The sequence below is a fragment of the Coregonus clupeaformis genome, chromosome 1 (assembly GCF_020615455.1).
Source record: "Coregonus clupeaformis isolate EN_2021a chromosome 1, ASM2061545v1, whole genome shotgun sequence".
NCBI lineage: Eukaryota > Metazoa > Chordata > Actinopteri > Salmoniformes > Salmonidae > Coregonus > Coregonus clupeaformis.
This window is the reverse complement of record NC_059192.1, coordinates 73,711,113-73,730,296: the sequence shown is the minus strand read 5'-3', so window position 1 is coordinate 73,730,296 and position 19,184 is coordinate 73,711,113. Positions and strand designations below refer to the sequence as shown.

Here is a 19,184-nt window from a genome sequence, read left to right as displayed (position 1 = left end):
GTCCTCAGCAGTCCAATCACTGTACCTTTTGCAGAATATCAGTCTGTCCCTGATGTTTTTCCTGGAGAGAAGTGGCTTCCTCGCTGCCCTTCTTGACACCAGGCCATCCTCCAAAAGTCTTCGCCTCACTGTGCATGCAGATGCACTCACACCTGCCTGCTGCCATTCCTGAGCAAGCTCTGCACTGGTAGTGCCCCGATCCCGCAGCTGAATCAACTTTAGGAGACGGTCCTGGCGCTTGCTGGACTTTCTTGTGCGCCCTGACGCCTTCTTCACAACAATTGAACCTCTCTCCTTGAAGTTCTTGATGATCCGATAAATGGTTGATTTAGGTGCAATCTTACTAGCAGCAATATCCTTGCCTGTGAAGCCCTTCTTGTGCAAAGCAATGATGACGGCACATGTTTCCTTGCAGGTAACCATGGTTAACAGAGGAAGAACAATGATTTCAAGCACCACCCTCCTTTTAAAGCTTCCAGTCTGTTATTCTAACTCAATCAGCATGACAGAGTGATCTACAGCCTTGTCCTGGTCAACACTCTCACCTGTGTTAACGAGAGAATCACTGACATGATGGCAGCTGGTCCTTTTGTTGCAGGGCTGAAATGCAGTGGAAATGTTTTTTGGGGATTAAGTTCATTTTCATGGTAAAGAGGGACTTTGCAATTAATCTGATCACTCTTCATGACATTCTGGAGTATATGCAAATTGCCATCATCAAAACTGAGGCAGCAGACTTTGTGAAAATTTGTATTTGTGTCATTCTTGTTACCTTTGACCACGGCTGTACATAATATGACATTTGAAATGTCTTTATTCTTTTGGAACTTCTGAGTGTAATGTTTACTGTTAATACTTATTGTTTATTTCACTTTTGTTTACTATCTACTTCATTTGCTTTGGCAATGTTAACATACGTTTCCCATGTCAATAAAGCCCTTAAATTGAAATTGAAATTGAGTAGAGGAGAGAGAGTAGGGTATTACCAGGGGGTGGTGTGAGCTGTATGTTGTGCTTTTGGCAATATCCCTTGGGTAGGATGGCATGGGAGGAAGCGTGGTAGCAGAACCAGTCAGACCCATCACCCGACCCATCTGTGCCATCAATGCCCACCATCAGGTAGCCATCCAACAGCACCTGAGAGACAGAGACAGAGAGAGAAAGAGAGAGTTACAGCAGTTACCTTGCTACTAGATTCCATTTCAAGGTACAACTGCTTTCTCCCCACCTGTTTTAACCAGGTTGGATCACAAGTCTGCTGGATAGAAGAAGCCATTAAAGCACTACACAGCTGATTTAAATAATCAAAGCTTGACGATGAGTTCATTATTTCAAATCAGCTGTGTAGTGCTAGGGCAAAAACCAAAACGTGCACCCCTTGGGGTCCCCAGGAACGAGTTTGGGAAACCCTGCTCTAAAATAAACCCTTTTTCAGGACCCTGTCTTTAAAAGATAATTCGTACAAATCTAAATAACTTCACAGATCTTCATTGTAAAGGGTTTAAACACTGTTTCCCATGCTTGTTCAATGAACCATAATCAATTAATGAACATGCACCTGTGGAACGGTCGTTAAGACACTAACAGCTTACAGACAGTAAGCAATTAAGGTCACAGTTATGATAACTTAGGACACTAAAGAGGGTAAGGTACAGTGGGGAAAAAAAGTATTTAGTCAGCCACCAATTGTGCAAGTTCTCCCACTTAAAAAGATGAGAGAGGCCTGTAATTTTCATCATAGGTACACGTCAACTATGGCAGACAAATTTAGAAAGAAAAAAATCCAGAAAATCACATTGTAGGATTTTTTATGAATTTATTTGCAAATTATGGTGGAAAATAAGTATTTGGTCACCTACAAACAAGCAAGATTTCTGGCTCTCACAGACCTGTAACTTCTTCTTTGAGAGGCTCCTCTGTCCTCCACTCGTTACCTGTATTAATGGCACCTGTTTGAACTTGTTATCAGTATAAAAGACATCTGTCCACAACCTCAAACAGTCACACTCCAAACTCCACTATGGCCAAGACCAAAGAGCTGTCAAAGGACACCAGAAACAAAATTGTAGACCTGCACCAGGCTGGGAAGACTGAATCTGCAATAGGTAAGCAGCTTGGTTTGAAGAAATCAACTGTGGGAGCAATTATTAGGAAATGGAAGACATACAAGACCACTGATAATCTCCCTCGATCTGGGGCTCCACGCAAGATCTCACCCCGTGGGGTCAAAATGATCACAAGAACGGTGAGCAAAAATCCCAGAACCACACGGGGGGACCTAGTGAATGACCTGCAGAGAGCTGGGACCAAAGTAACAAAGCCTACCATCAGTAACACACTACGCCGCCAGGGACTCAAATCCTGCAGTGCCAGACGTGTCCCCCTGCTTCAGCCAGTACATGTTCAGGCCCGTCTGAAGTTTGCTAGAGTGCATTTGGATGATCCAGAAGAGGATTGGGAGAATGTCATATGGTCAGATGAAACCAAAATATAACTTTTTGGTAAAAACTCAACTCGTCGTGTTTGGAGGACAAAGAATGCTGAGTTGCATCCAAAGAACACCATACCTACTGTGAAGCATGGGGGTGGAAACATCATGCTTTGGGGCTGTTTTTCTGCAAAGGGACTAGGACGACTGATCCGTGTAAAGGAAAGAATGAATGGGGCCATGTATCGTGAGATTTTGAGTGAAAACCTCCTTCCATCAGCAAGGGCATTGAAGATGAAACGTGGCTGGGTCTTTCAGCATGACAATGATCCCAAACACACCGCCCGGGCAACGAAGGAGTGGCTTCGTAAGAAGCATTTCAAGGTCCTGGAGTGGCTTAGCCAGTCTCCAGATCTCAACCCCATAGAACATCTTTGGAGGGAGTTGAAAGTCCGTGTTGCCCAGCGACAGCCCCAAAACATCACTGCTCTAGAGGAGATCTGCATGGAGGAATGGGCCAAAATACCAGCAACAGTGTGTGAAAACCTTGTGAAGACTTACAGAAAACGTTTGACCTGTGTCATTGCCAACAAAGGGTATATAACAAAGTATTGAGAAACTTTTGTTATTGACCAAATACTTATTTTCCACCATAATTTGCAAATAAATTCATTACAAATCCTACAATGTGATTTTCTGGAAAAAAAATTCTCATTTTGTCTGTCATAGTTGACGTGTACCTATGATGAAAATTACAGGCCTCTCTCATCTTTTTAAGTGGGAGAACTTGCACAATTGGTGGCTGACTAAATACTTTTTTTTCCCACTGTATTTGGCTAAGGTGTATGTAAACTTCCGACTTCAACTGTACATAGTGCTTTCATTTCTAAACGGTAAAACATACAGTTGAAGTCGGAAGTTTACATACACCTTAGCCAAATACATTTAAACTCAGTTTTTTCACAATTCCTGACATTTAATCTTAGTAAAAATTCCCTGTTTTAGGTCAGTTAGGATCACCACTTTATTTTAAGAATGTGAAATGTCAGAATAATAGTAGCAATAATTATTTCTTTCAGCTTTTATTTCTTTCATCACATTCCCAGTGGGTCAGAAGATTACATACACTCAATTAGTATTTGGTTGCATTGCCTTTAAATTGTTTAACTTGGGTCAAACGTTTCGGGTAGCCTTCCACAAGCTTCCCACAATAAGTTGGGTGAATTTTGGACCATTCCTCCTGATAGAGCTGGAGTAACTGAGTCAGGTTTATAGGCCTCCTTGCTCGCACATTCTTTTTCAGTTCTGCCCACAGATTTTCTATAGGATTGAGGTCAGGGCTTTGTGATGGTCACTCCAATACCTTGACTTTGTTGTCCTTAAGCCATTTTGTCACAACTTTGGAAGTATGCTTGGGGTCATTGTCCATTTGGAAGACCCATTTGCGACCAAGCTTTAACTTCCTGACTGTCTTGAGATGTTGCTTCAATATATCCACATAATTTTCCTTCCTCATGATGCCATCTATTTTGTGAAGTGCACCAGTCCCTCTTGCAGCAAAGCACCCCCACAGCATGATGCTGCCACCCCCGTGCTTCACGGTTGGGATGGTGTTCTTCGGCTTGCAAGCAACCCCCTTTTTCCTCCAAACATAACAATGGTCATTATGGCCAAACAGTTCTATTTTTGTTTAATCAGACCAGAGGATATTTCTCCCAAAAATACGATCTTTGTCCCCATGTGCAGTTGCAAACCGTAGTCTGACTTTTTTATGGCGGTTTTGGAGCAGTGGCTTCTTCCTTGCTGAGTGGCCTTTCAGGTTATGTCGATATAGGACTCGTTTTACTGTGGATATAGATACTTTTGTACCTGTTTCCTCCAGTATCTTCACAAGGTCCTTTGCTGTTGTTCTGGGATTGATTTGCACTTTTCACACCAAAGTACGTTCATCTCTAGGAGACAGAATGCGTCTCCTTCCTGAGCGGTATGACGGCTGCGTGGTCCCATGGTGTTTATACTTGCGTACTATTGTTTGTACAGATGAACATGGTACCTTCAGGCGTTTGGAAATTGCTCCTAAGGATGAACCAGACTTGTGGAGGTCCACAATTCTTTTTCTGAGGTCTTGGCTGATTTCTTTTGATTTTCCCATGATGTCAAGCAAAGAGGCACTGAGTTTGAAGGTAGGCCTTGAAATACATCCACAGGTACACCTCCAATTGACTCAAATTATGTCAATTAGCCTATCAGAAGCTTCTAAAGCCATGACATCATTTTCTGGAATTTTCCAAGTTGTTTAAAGGCACAGTCAAATTAAGTGTATGTAAACTTTTGACCCACTGGAATTGTGATACAGTGAATTATAAGTGAAATAATCTGTCTGTAAACAATTGTTGGTAAAATTACTTGTGTCATGCACAAAGTAGATGTCCTAACCGACTTGCCAAAACTATAGTTTGTTAACAAGAAGTTTGTGGAGTGGTTGAAAAACAAGTTTTAATGACTCCAACCTAAGTGTATGTAAACATCCGACTTCAACTGTATGAAAATACCCTCAAATAAAAAGGTGACATTCTGTACTGTCACCTCATGAAAAAACATTTAATATAAAATCCAAAATGTTGGAGTATAGGGCCAAATTAAGTGTACAATATTAGCTAAAACATCACACCATTGCAGCCAGGAAGGAAAATCCTCTCAATCATTACCTTGTGTATAGTGGCCACACAGATGTTGCCCAGGTTTACAGGGTTGATGGCCTCCAGTTTCATCCCCACCTCAAAGAAGCCTCCTTCCATGTACACAGTCCTGGGCTGTGGGGGTTCATAGAGAGGCATAGCAGTGTTATAAAGGTCCACAGTCATGAAACAAGCCGTTGTGGTATGCAGAAACACAGCTCTATTTGTGCTTCTTTAGCCGACTCCTCTGGTGTTAGTCATGCCAAAGTATCAACAAAGTATCTATAGCTAGACATTGATTCATGTGATAAGTCTATACACTGACCTTCTTAAACAGCATAGGGACGCTGTCACAGTACACCTTACGGAATGTTGGGTGGTCAACGTCTGGGGAAAAAAGTTAAATATGATCAGCCTTCAACTTGATCAACATAGAAAACAAAAACAAAAACACAGTGCTCCAGTTGGTTTAATCCCGTACCAGTCAGTTTGATGACGTGGCCCACTTTGCTGGACCAGCCCACTGGGTGCAGTATGGGGCTCCACATGTGGCACCAGAAGTCTGAGAGGGGCTCCCCTTGGGCCTCCTGCTCCCCGTCCTCATAGACCAGTCTTAGGCGGCCTCCGGTCACAGTCTCCACCATTGCCAGCCGCGTCCGGCTCACCAGAGTGCGGTCCACCACCTCCACACGCATGCCTGTGCGGAACGGACACTTCATACTCTCTGCCAGCTGAGAAAGAAAGAGGAGGGAGGGGGGGGACAGGCAGAGAGAGAAGGGAAGGCCATTAGAGAAGAAAAGGGCAGTGGTGGAGAGATGTGGTAATTTGGTTAGTTCTACCACAGAGAAAAGGCAGTTTGTCTGACACAAGTGTTACCTTCATATAGAAGTCCACAGGCAGCGTTCTGGCTCCAACCAGCCGGTTCATCAGGTACTCCTTCCAGTCGGAGATGTTCTGGTGCACAGCTAGAAAAGGGACACACAACCAATATACAGTGCATTCGGAAAGTATTCACTTTTTAAACATTTTGTTAATTTACAGCCTTATTCTAAAATTGATTAAATTGTTGGTTTTTTTCTCATCAATCTACACACAATACCCCATAATGACAAAGCAAAAACTGTTTTTTAGATATTTTTTGCAAATGTATTAAAAATAGACAAACAGAAATATCACATTAAGATAAGTATTCAGACCCTTTACTCAGTACTTTGTTGAAGCACCTTTGGCAGCGATTACAGCCACGAGTCTTCTTGGGTATGACGCTACAAGCTTGGCACATCTGTATTTGTGGAGTTTCTCCCATTCTTCTCTGCAGATCCTCTCAAGCTCTGTCCGGTTGGATGGGAAGCGTCGCTGCACAGCTATTTTCAGGTCTCTCCAGAGATGTTCGATCAGGTTCAAGTCAGGGCTCTGGCTGGGCCACTCAAGGACATTCAGAGACTTGTCCCGAAGCCACTCCTGCGTTGTCTTGGCTGTGTGCTTAGGGTCATTGTCCTGTTGGAAGGTGAACCTTTGCCCGAGTCTGAGGTCCTGAGCGCTCTGGTGCAGGTTTTCATCAAGGATCTCTCTGTACTTTGCTCCGTTCATCTTTCCCTCGATCCGGACTAGTCTCTCAGACCCTGCTGCTGAAAAACATCCCCATAGCATGATGCTGCCACCACCATGCTTCAACGGATGGTGCCAGGTTTCCTCCAGACATGACGCTTGGCATTCAGGCCAAAGAGTTCAATCTTGGTTTTATCAGACCAGAGAATCTTGTTTTCTCAGCTCTAGGAAGAGTCTTGGTGGTTCCAAACTTCTTCCATTTAAGAATGATGGAGGCCACTGTGTTCTTGGGGACCTTCAATGCTGCAGACATTTTCTGGTATCCTTCCCCAGATATGTGCCTCGACACATTCCTGTCTCGGAGCTCTACGGACGATTCCTTCGACCTCATGGCTTGGTTTTTGCTCTGACATGCACTGTCAATTGTAGGACCTTATATAGACAGGTGTTTGCCTTTCCAAATCATGTTCAATCAATTGAATTTACCACAGGTGGACTCCAATCAAGTTTTAGAAACATCTCAATGGACTCCCCACTGCCCTCTCCCACCTGGACAAAAGGAACACCTATGTGAGAATGCTGTTCATTGACTACAGCTCAGCGTTCAACACCATAGTGCCCACAAAGCTCATCACTAAGCTAAGGACCCTCTCTCTGCAACTGGATCCTGGACTTCCTGACGGGCCACCCCCAGGTGGTAAGGGTAGGCAAAAACATATGCCACGCTGATCCTCAACATATCTGCCACGCTGATCCCTCAGGGGTGCGTGCTTAGTCCCCTCCTGTACACCCACGACTGCATGGCCAAACACGACTCCAACACCATCATTAAGTTTGCTGACGACACAATAGTGGTAGGCCTGATCACCGACAACGATGAGACAGCCTATAGGGAGGAGGTCAGAGACCTGGCAGTGTGGTGCCAGGACAACAACCTCTCCCTCAATGTGAGCAAGACAAAGGAGCTGATCGTGGACTACAGGAAAAGGCGGGCCGAACAGGCCCCCATTAACATCGAAGGGGAGGTAGTGGAGCGGGTCGAGAGTTTCAAGTTCCTTGGTGTCCACATCACCAACAAACTATCATGGTCCAAACACACTAAGACAGTCGTGAAGAGGGCACGACAACACCTTTTCCTTCTCAGGAGACCAAAAATATTTGGCATGGTCCCCAGATCCTCAAAAGGTTCTACAGCTGCACCATCGAGAGCATCCTGACCGGTTGCATCACCGCCTGGTATGGCAACTGCTTGGCATCTGACCGTAAGGTGCTACAGAGTGTAGTGCGTACGGCCCAGTACATCACTGGGGCCAAGCTTCCTGCCATCCAGTACCTCTGCCTAGATGGTCAGCATCCCGGAGTTGCCTCTTCACTGTTGACGTTGAGACTGGTGTTTTGCGGGTACTATTTAATGAAGCTGCCAGTTGAGGACCTGTGAGGCGTCCGTTTCTCAAACTAGACACTAATGTATTTGTCCTCTTGCTCAGTTGTGCACCGGGGCCTCCCACTCCTCTTTCTATTCTGGTTAGAGCCAGTTTGCGCTGTTCTGTGAAGGGAGTAGTACACAGCGTTGTATGAGATCTTCAGTTTCTTGGCAATTTCTTGCATGGGATAGCCTTCATTTCTCAGAACAAGAATAGACTGACGAAGTTTCAGAAGAAAGTTATTCGTTTCTGGCCATTTTGATCCTGTAATCGAACCCACAATTGCTGATGCTCCAGATACTCAACTAGTCTCAAGAAGGCCAGTTTTATTGCTTCTTTAATCAGCACAACAGTTTTCGGCTGAGCTAACATAATTGCAAAAGGGTTCTCTAATGATCAATTAGCCTTTTAAAATGATAAACTTGGATTAGCAAACACAACGTGCCATTGGAACACAGGACTGATGGTTGCTGATAATGGGCCTCTGTACGCCTATGTAGATATTCCATAAAAAATCGTCTGTTTCCTGCTACAATAGCCATTTACAACATTAACAATGTCTACACTGTATTTCTGATCAATTTGATGTTATTTTAATGGACAAAGAAATTGCTTTTCTTTCGAAAAAATGGCATTTCTAAGTGACCCCAAACTTTTGAACGGTCGTGTATATACTAGGCGTGTCAGAGGAAGGCCCGAAAAATGGTTAAAGACTCCAGTCACCCAAGTCATAGACTGTTCTCTCTGCTACCTACATGTACAAATTACCTCAACTAACCTGTACCCCCACACATAGACTCTGTATATAGCCTCGTTATTGTTATTTTATTGTATTACTTTTAATTTTATTTTTTACTTTAGTTTTAGATTTATTTAGTAAATATTTCCTTAACTCTTTCTTGAACTGCATTGCTGGTTAATGGCATGTAAGTAAGCATTTCACGTTAAGGTCTAAACATGTTGTATTCGGCGCATGTGACAAATAACATTTGATTTGATTTGAATTTCGAGTCTCATAGCAAAGGGTCTGATTTTTTCAAATATATACAGTGAGGGAAAAAAAGTATTTGATCCCCTGCTGATTTTGTACGTTTGCCCACTGACAAAGAAATGATCAGTCTATAATTTTAATGGTAGGTTTAACAACAACAAAGTATTTGATAACAACAACAAAATCCAGAAAAAACGCATGTAAAAAATGTTATAAATTGATTTGCATTTTAATGAGGGAAATAAGTATTTGACCCCCTCTCAATCAGAAAGATTTCTGGCTCCCAGGTGTCTTTTATACAGGTAACGAGCTGAGATTAGGAGCACACTCTTAAAGGGAGTGCTCCTAATCTCAGCTTGTTACCTGTATAAATGACACCTGTCCACAGAAGCAATCAATCAATCAGATTCCAAAACTCTCCACCATGGCCAAGACCAAAGAGCTCTCCAAGGATGTCAGGGACAAGATTGTAGACCTACACAAGGCTGGAATGGGCTACAAGACCATCGCCAAGCAGCTTGCTGAGAAGGTGACAACAGTTGGTGCGATTATTCACAAATGGAAGAACAACTTCACTGCATCAAAGGGACGATGGACGGGGCCATGTACCATCAAATCTTGGGTGAGAACCTCCTTCCCTCAGCCAGGGCATTGAAAATGGGTCGTGCCCTGGCTGAGGGAATAATGTTTCCACCTCCATGTTTGACGGTGGGGATGGTGTTCTTGGGGTCATAGGCAGCATTCCTCCTCCTCCAAACACAGCGAGTTGAGTTGATGCCAAAGAGCTCGATTTTGGTCTCATCTGACCACAACACTTTCACCCAGTTCTCCTCTGAATCATTCAGATGTTCATTGGCAAACTTCAGATGGGCCTGTATATGTGCTTTCTTGAGCAGGGGGACCTTGCAGGCGCTGCAGAATTCCAGCATGACAATGTCCCAAAACACACAGCCAAGGCAACAAAGGAGTGGCTCAAGAAGAAGCACATTAAGGTCCTGGAGTGGCCTAGCCAGTTCGCAGACCTTAATCCCATAGAAAATCTGTGGAGGGAGCTGAAGGTTCGAGCTGCCAAACGTCAGCCTCGAAACCTTAATGACTTGGAGAAGATCTGCAAAGAGGAGTGGGACAAAATCCCTCCTGAGATGTGTGCAAACCTGGTGGCCAACTACAAGAAACGTCTGACCTCTGTGATTGCCAACAAGGGTTTTGCCACCAAGTACTAAGTCATGTTTTGCAGAGGGGTCAAATACTTATTTCCCCTCATTAAAATGCAAATCAATTTATAACATTTTTGACATGCGTTTTTCTGGATTTCTCTCACTTTTCAAATAAACCTACCATTAAAATTATAGACTGATCATGTCTTTGTCAGTGGGCAAACATACAAAATCAGCAGGGGATGAAATACATTTTTCCCTCACTGTATATATATATACAGTGGGGAGAACAAGTATTTGATACACTGCCGATTTTGCAGGTAGAGGTCTGTAATTTTTAATCATAGGTACACTTCAACTGTGAGAGACGGAATCTAAAACAAAAATCCAGAAATTCACATTGTATGATTTTTAAGTAATTAATTTGCATTTTATTGCATGACATAAGTATTTGATCACCTACCAACCAGTAAGAATTCCGGCTCTCACAGACCTGTTAGTTTTTCTTTAAGAAGCCCTCCTGTTTTCCACTCATTACCTGTATTAACTGCACCTGTTTGAACTCATTACCTGTATAAAAGACACCTGTCCACACACAATCAAACAGACTCCAACCTCTCCACAATGGCCAAGACCAGAGAGCTGTGTAATGACATCAGGGATACAATTGTAGACCTGCACAAGGCTGGGATGGGCTACAGGACAATAGGCAAGCAGCTTGATGAGAAGGCAACAACTGTTGGCGCAATTATTCGAAAATGGAAGAAGTTCAAGATGACGGTCAATCACCCTTGGTCTGGGGCTCCATGCAAGATCTCACCTCGTGGGGTATCAATGATCATGAGGAAGGGGAGGGATCAGCCCAGAACTACACGGCAGGACCTGGTCAATGACCTGAAGAGAGCTGGGACCACAGTCTCAAGAAAACCATTAGTAACACACTACGCCGTCATGGATTAAAATCCTGCAGCGCACGCAAGGTCCCCCTGCTCAAGCCAGCGCATGTCCAGGCCCGTCTGAAGTTTGCCAATGACCATCTGGATGATCCAGAGGAGGAATGGGAGAAGGTCATGTGGTCTGATGAGACAAAAATAGAGCTTTTTGGTCTAAACTCCACTCGCCGTGTTTGGAGGAAGAAGAAGGATGAGTACAACCCCAAGAACACCATCCCAACCGTGAAGCATGGAGGTGGAAACATCATTCTTTGGGGATGCTTTTCTGCAAAGGGGACAGGACGACTGCACCGTATTGAGGGGAGGATGGATGGGGCCATGTATCGCGAGATCTTGGCCAACAACCTCCTTCCCTCAGTAAGAACATTGAAGATGGGTCGTGGCTGGGTCTTCCAGCATGACAACGACCCGAAACACACAGCCAGGGCAACTAAGGAGTGGCTCCGTAAGAAGCATCTCAAGGTCCTGGAGTGGCCTAGCCAGTCTCCAGACCTGAACCCAATAGAAAATCTTTGGAGGGAGCTGAAAGTCCGTATTGCCCAGCGACAGCTCCGAAACCTGAAGGATCTGGAGAAGGTCTGTATGGAGGAGTGGGCCAAAATCCCTGCTGCAGTGTGTGCAAACCTGGTCAAGACCTACAGGAAACGTATGATCTCTGTAATTGCAAACAAAGGTTTCTGTACCAAATATTAAGTTCTGCTTTTCTGATGTATCAAATACTTATGTCATGCAATAAAATGCAAATAAATTCATAAAAAATCCTACAATGTGATTTTCTGGATTTTTGTTTTAGATTCCGTCTCTCACAGTTGAAGTGTACCTATGATAAAAATTACAGACCTCTACATGCTTTGTAAGTAGGAAAACCTACAAAATCGGCAGTGTATCAAATACTTGTTCTCCCCACTGTGTGTGTGTATATATATATATATATATATATATATATATATATATATATATATACATATACAGTGGGGAAAAAAAGTATTTAGTCAGCCACCAATTGTGCAAGTTCTCCCACTTAAAAAGATGAGGCCTGTAATTTTCATCATAGGTACACGTCAACTATGACAGACAAAATGAGGGAAAAAAATCCAGAAAATCACATTGTAGGATTTTTAATGAATTTATTTGCAAATTATGGTGGAAAATAAGTATTTGGTCAATAACAAAAGTTTCTCAATACTTTGTTATATACCCTTTGTTGGCAATGACACAGGTCAAACATTTTCTGTAAGTCTTCACAAGGTTTTCACACACTGTTGCTGGTATTTTGGCCCATTCCTCCATGCAGATCTCCTCTAGAGCAGTGATGTTTTGGGGCTGTCGCTGGGCAACACAGACTTTCAACTCCCTCCAAAGATTTTCTATGGGGTTGAGATCTGGAGACTGGCTAGGCCACTCCAGGACCTTGAAATGCTTCTTACGAAGCCACTCCTTCATTGCCCGGGCGGTGTGTTTGGGATCATTGTCATGCTGAAAGACCCAGCCACGTTTCATCTTCAATGCCCTTGCTGATGGAAGGAGGTTTTCACTCAAAATCTCACGATACATGGCCCCATTCATTCTTTCCTTTACACGGATCAGTCGTCCTGGTCCCTTTGCAGAAAAACAGCCCCAAAGCATGATGTTTCCACCTGGCACTGCAGGATTTGAGTCCCTGGCGGCGTAGTGTGTTACTGATGGTAGGCTTTGTTACTTTGGTCCTAGCTCTCTGCAGGTCATTCACTAGGTCCCCCCGTGTGGTTCTGGGATTTTTGCTTACCGTTCTTGTGATCATTTTGACCCCACGGGGTGAGATCTTGCGTGGAGCCCCAGATCGAGGGAGATTATCAGTGGTCTTGTATGTCTTCCATTTCCTAATAATTGCTCCCACAGTTGATTTCTTCAAACCAAGCTGCTTACCTATTGCAGATTCAGTCTTCCCAGCCTGGTGCAGGTCTACAATTTTGTTTCTGGTGTCCTTTGACAGCTCTTTGGTCTTGGCCATAGTGGAGTTTGGAGTGTGACTGTTTGAGGTTGTGGACAGGTGTCTTTTATACTGATAACAAGTTCAAACAGGTGCAATTAATACAGGTAACGAGTGGAGGACAGAGGAGCCTCTTAAAGAAGAAGTTACAGGTCTGTGAGAGCCAGAAATCTTGCTTGTTTGTAGGTGACCAAATACTTATTTTCCACCATAATTTGCAAATAAATTCATTAAAAATCCTACAACGTGATTTTCTGGAAAAAACATTCTCAATTTGTCTGTCATAGTTGACGTGTACCTATGATGATCCAACTTTGATGTAATGTCCTTAAAACAAGTCAAAATGAGGCTCAGTAGTGCGTGTGGCCTCCATGTGCCTGTATGACCTCCCTACAACGCCTGGGCATGCTCCTGATTAGGTGGCGGATGGTCTCCTGAGGGATCTCCTCCCAGACCTGGACTAAAGCATCCGCCAACTCCTGGACAGTCTGTGGTGCAACGTGGCGTTGGTGGATGGAGCGAGACATGATGTCCCAGATGTGCTCAATTGGATTCAGGTCTGGGGAACGGGCAGGCCAGTCCATAGCATCAATACCTTCCTCTTGCAGGAACTGCTGACACACTCCAGCCACATGAGGTCTAGCATTGTCTTGCATTAGGAGGAACCCAGGGCCAACCACACCAGCATATGGTCTCACAAGGGGTCTGAGGATCTCATCTCGGTACCTAATGGCAGTCAGGCTACCTCTGGCGAGCACATGGAGGGCTGTGCGGCCCCCCAAAGAAATGCCACCCCACACCATGACTGACCCACCGCCAAACCGGTCATGCTGGAGGATGTTGCAGGCAGCAGAAAGTTCTCCACGGCGTCTCCAGACTCTGTCACGTGCTCAGTGTGAACCTGCTTTCATCTGTGAAGAGCACAGGGCGCCAGTGGCGAATTTGCCAATCTTGGTGTTCTCTGGCAAATGCCAAACGTCCTGCCCGGTGTTGGGCTGTAAGCACAACCCCCACCTGTGGACGTCGGGCCCTCATACCACCCTCATGGAGTCTGTTTCTGACCGTTTGAGCAGACACATGCACATTTGTGGCCTGCTGGAGGTCATTTTGCAGGGCTCTGGCAGTGCTCCTCCTGCTCCTCCTTGCACAAAGGCGGAGGTAGCAGTCCAGCTGCTGGGTTGTTGCCCTCCTACGGCCTCCTCCACGTCTCCTGATGTACTGGCCTGTCTCCTGGTAGCGCCTCCATGCTCTGGACACTACGCTGACAGACACAGCAAACCTTCTTGCCACAGCTCGCATTGATGTGTCATCCTGGATGAGCTGCACTACCTGAGCCACTTGTGTGGGTTGTAGACTCCGTCTCATGCTACCACTAGAGTGAAAGCACCGCCAGCATTCAAAAGTGACCAAAACATCAGCCAGGAAGCATAGGAACTGAGAAGTGGTCTGTGGTCACCACCTGCAAAACCAGTCCTTTATTGGGGGTGTCTTGCTAATTGCCTATAATTTCCACCTGTTGTCTATTCCATTTGCACAACAGCATGTGAAATTTATTGTCAATCAGTGTTGCTTCCTAAGTGGACAGTTTGATTTCACAGAAGTGTGATTGACTTGGAGTTACATTGTGTTGTTTAAGTGTTCCCTTTATTTTTTTGAGCAGTGTATATATATATACAGCTCTGGAAGAAATTAAGAGACCACTGCAAAAATATAAGTTTCTCTGGTTTTACTATTTATAGGTTTGTGTTTGGGTGAAATTAACATTTTTGTTTTATTCTATAAACTACTGACAACATTTCTCCCAAATTCCAAATGAAAATATTGTCATTTAGAGCATTTATTTGCAGAAAATAACAAAAAGATGCAGTGTTGTTAGACCTCGAATAATGCAAAGAAAATAAGTTCATGTTCATTTTTAAACAACACAATACTAATGTTTTAACTTAGGAAGAGTTCAGAAATCAATATTTGGTGGATTATCCCTGATTTTCAATCACAGCTTTCATGCGTCTTGGCATGCTCTCCACCAGTCTTTCACATTGATGTTGGGTGATTTTATGCCACTCCTGGCGCAAAAATTCAAGCAGCTCGGCTTTGTTTGATGGCTTGTGACCATCCATCTTCCTCTTGATCACATTCCAGAAGTTTTCAATGGGGTTCAGGTCTGGAGATTGGGCTGGCCATGACAGGGTCTTAATCTGGTGGTCCTCCATCCACACCTTGATTGACCTGGCTGTGTGGCATGGCACATTGTCCTGCTGGAAAAACCAATCCTCAGAGTTGGGGAACAATGTCAGAGCAAAATGAAGCAAGTTTTCTTCCAGGACAACCTTGTACGTGGCTTGATTCATGCATCCTTCACAAAGACAAATCTGCCCGATTCCAGCCTTGCTGAAGGACCCCCAGATCATCACCGATCCTCCACCAAATTTCACAGTGGGTGCGAGACACTGTGGCTTATAGGCCTCTCCAGGTCTCCGTCTAACCATTAGACGACCAGGTGTTGGGCAAAGCTGAAAATTGGACTCATCAGAGAAGATGACCTTCCTCCAGTCCTCTACGGTCCAATCCTTATGGTCTTTTGCAAACCTCAGCCTGGCTCTTCTTTGCTTCTCATTGATGAAGGGCTTTTTTCTGGCTTTGCCCCTAGGAGCCTGTTTCGAGCCGTCCTCGCCGTGCAATTCACCCCAGCTGCCGTTTGCCATTCTTTTTGTAGGTCACTTGATGTCATCCTACGGTTGTTGACTGACATTCGAATGAGTTGGTGGTCATCCCGGTCAGTAGAGAGTCGTTTTTGCCCTCTGCCAGTCTGTAGCTTTGTTGTCCCCAATGTCTGCTGCTTGACCTTGTTCTTATGAACCGCCGTCTTTGAAATTTTAAGGATGGAAGCAACCTGACGCTCACTGTATCCCTCTGCCAGTAAAGCCAGAATTGAACCCTTCTTTTCCTCACTCAAAACTTTCCTTTTCAACTCTTTTGGCATGGTCAATAGTTATTTTTTGATTAATATTACTTTTGAGGTACTATTAGCACTGTTTTTGCCATCCAGCTGGTCCTATTGCAAGAGGAAAGTGATGACCACAGCAGTGGTTTTTATACTTTTCCTCGTTAAATAAGATTTGGTTCAGGTGATCACCTACTCAGTACCTAATTCAGTAGAATGAGGTGTGCCTGTGTTGGAATTCAACAGACACTGGAATGGAATGGCTGTCATACATGTAGAGATGCTGATTTAAGAAAACTTTGCACTGGTCTCTTAATTCTTTCCAGAGCTATAGCTATATATATATATATATATACACACACACACACACACACACACACACAGTTGAAGTCAGAAGTTTACATACACCTTAGCCAAACACATTCAAACTCAGTTTTTCACAATTCCTGACATTTAATCCTAGTAAAAATTCCCTGCCTTAGGTCAGTTAGGATCACCACTTTATTTTAAGAATGTGAAATGTCAGAATAATAGTAGAGAGAATGATTTATTTAAGCTTTTATTTATTTCATCATATTCCCAGTGGGTCAGAAGTTTATATACACTCAATTAGTATTTGGAAGCATTGCCTTTAAATTGTTTAACTTGGGTCAAACGTTTCGGGTAGCCTTCCACAAGCTTCCCACAATAAGTTGGGTGAATTTTGGCCCATTCCTCCTGACAGAGTCAGGTTTGTAGGCCTCCTTGCTCGCACACGCTTTTTCAGTTCTGCCCACACATTTTCTATAGGATTGAGGTCAGGGCTTTGTGATGTCCACTCCAATACCTTGACTCTTTTGTCCTTAAGCCATTTTGCCACAACTTTGGAAGTATGCTTGGGGTCATTGTCCATTTGGAAGACCCATTTGCGACCAAGCTTTAACTTCCTGACTGTTGTCATGAGATGTTGCTTCAATACATCCATATAATTTTCCTTCCTCATGATGCCATCTATTTTGTGAAGTGCACCAGTCCCTCCTGCAGCAAAGCACCCCCACAGCATGATGCTGCCACCCCTATGCTTCACGGTTGGGATGGTGTTCTTTGGCTTGCAAGCCATCCCCTTTTTCTTCCAAACCTAACGATGGTCATTATACCCAAACAGTTCTATTTTTGTTTCATCAGACCAGAGGACATTTCTCCAAAAAGTATGATCTTTGTCCCCATGCACAGTTGCAAACCGTAGTCTGGCTTTTTTATGGCGGTTTTGGAGCAGTGGTTTCTTCCTTGCTGAGCGGCCTTTCAGGTTATGTCGATATACAGTGAGGGAAAAAAGTATTTGATCCCCTGCTGATTTTGTACGTTTGCCCACTGACAAAGACATGATCAGTCTATAATTTTAATGGTAGGTTTATTTGAACAGTGAGAGACAGAATAACAACAACAAAATCCAGAAAAATGCATGTCAAAAATGTTATAAATTGATTTGCATTTTAATGAGGGAAATAAGTATTTGACCCCTCTGCAAAACATTACTTAGTACTTGGTGGCAAAACCCTTGTTGGCAATCACAGAGGTCAGACGTTTCTTGTAGTTGGCCACCAGGTTTGCACACATCTCAAGAGGGATTTTGTTCCACTCCTCTTTGCAGATCTTCTCCAAGTCATTAAGGTTGAGAGGCTAGGCCACTCCAGGACCATTGGCAAACTTCAGATGGGCCTGTATATGTGCTTTCTTGAGCAGGGGGACCTTGCGGGCGCTGCAGGATTTCAGTCCTTCACAGCGTAGTGTGTTACCAATTGTTTTCTTGGTGACTATTGGCCCAGCTGCCTTGAGATCATTGACAAGATCCTCCCGTGTAGTTCTGGGCTGATTCCTCACCGTTCTCATGATCATTGCAACTCCACAAGGTGAGTTCTTGCATGGAGCCCCAGGCCCAGGGAGATTGACAGTTATTTTGTGTTTCTTCCATTTGCGAATAATCACACCAACTGTTGTCACCTTCTCACTAAGCTGCTTGGCGATGGTCTTGTAGCCCATTCCAGCCTTGTGTAGGTCTACAATCTTGTCCCTGACATCCTTGGAGAGCGCTTTGGTCTTGGCCATGGTGGAGAGTTTGGAATCTGATTGAGTGATTGCTTCTGTGGACAGGTGTCTTTTATACAGGTAACAAGATGAGATTAGGAGCACTCCCTTTAAGAGTGTGCTCCTAATCTCAGCTCGTTACCTGTATAAAAGACACCTGGGAGCCAGAAATCTTTCTGATTGAGAGGGGGTCAAATACTTACAGTGGGGAGAACAAGTATTTGATACACTGCCGATTTTGCAGGTTTTCCTACTTACAAAGCATGTAGAGGTCTGTAATTTTTATCATAGGTACACTTCAACTGTGAGTCTATAATCTAAAACAAAAATCCAGAAAATCACATTGTATGATTTTTAAGTAATTAATTTGCATTTTATTGCATGACATAAGTATTTGATACATCAGAAAAGCAGAACTTAATATTTGGTACAGAAACCTTTGTTTGCAATTACAGAGATCATACGTTTCCTGTAGGTCTTGACCAGGTTTGCACACACTGCAGCAGGGATTTTGGCCCACTCCTCCATACAGACCTTCTCCAGATCCTTCAGGTTTCGGGGCTGTCGCTGGGCAATATGGACTTTCAACTCCCTCCAAAGATTTTCTATTGGGTTCAGGTCTGGAGACTGGCTAGGCCACTCCAGGACCTTGAAATGCTTCTTAAGGAGCCACTCCTTAGTTGCCCTGGCTGTGTGTTTTGGGTCGTTGTCATGCTGGAAGACCCAGCCACGACCCATCTTCAATGCTCTTACTGAGGGAAGGAGGTTGTTGGCCAAGATCTCGCAATACATGGCCCCATCCATCCTCCCCTCAATACGGTGCAGTCGTCCTGTCCCCTTTGCAGAAAAGCATCCCCAAAGAATGTTTCCACCTCCATGCTTCACGGTTGGGATGGTGTTCTTGGGGTTGTACTCATCCTTCTTCTTCTTCCTCCAAACACGGCGAGTGGAGTTTAGACCAAAAAGCTCTATTTTTGTCTCCAGACCACATGACCTTCTCCCATTCCTCCTCTTGATCATCCAGATGG

General features: G+C 44.1%; 1 protein-coding gene across 3 annotated transcripts in view; it reads right to left on the bottom strand.

Moving 5' to 3' along the window:
• l3mbtl2 (L3MBTL histone methyl-lysine binding protein 2) overlaps nt 1-19,184 on the bottom strand; it is a 51,791-nt gene that overhangs the window by 8,758 nt on the left and 23,849 nt on the right. For all 3 annotated transcript variants that reach the window (XM_041889990.2, XM_041889980.2, XM_041889999.2), the window contains exons 9-13: nt 5,983-6,071; nt 5,588-5,837; nt 5,432-5,493; nt 5,137-5,241; nt 987-1,137 (exon numbers count right to left, since the gene is read on the bottom strand). In XM_041889990.2, coding sequence (XP_041745924.1) covers nt 987-1,137; nt 5,137-5,241; nt 5,432-5,493; nt 5,588-5,837; nt 5,983-6,071 — 657 coding nt within the window. The remainder of the gene's footprint in view (nt 1-986; nt 1,138-5,136; nt 5,242-5,431; nt 5,494-5,587; nt 5,838-5,982; nt 6,072-19,184) is intronic.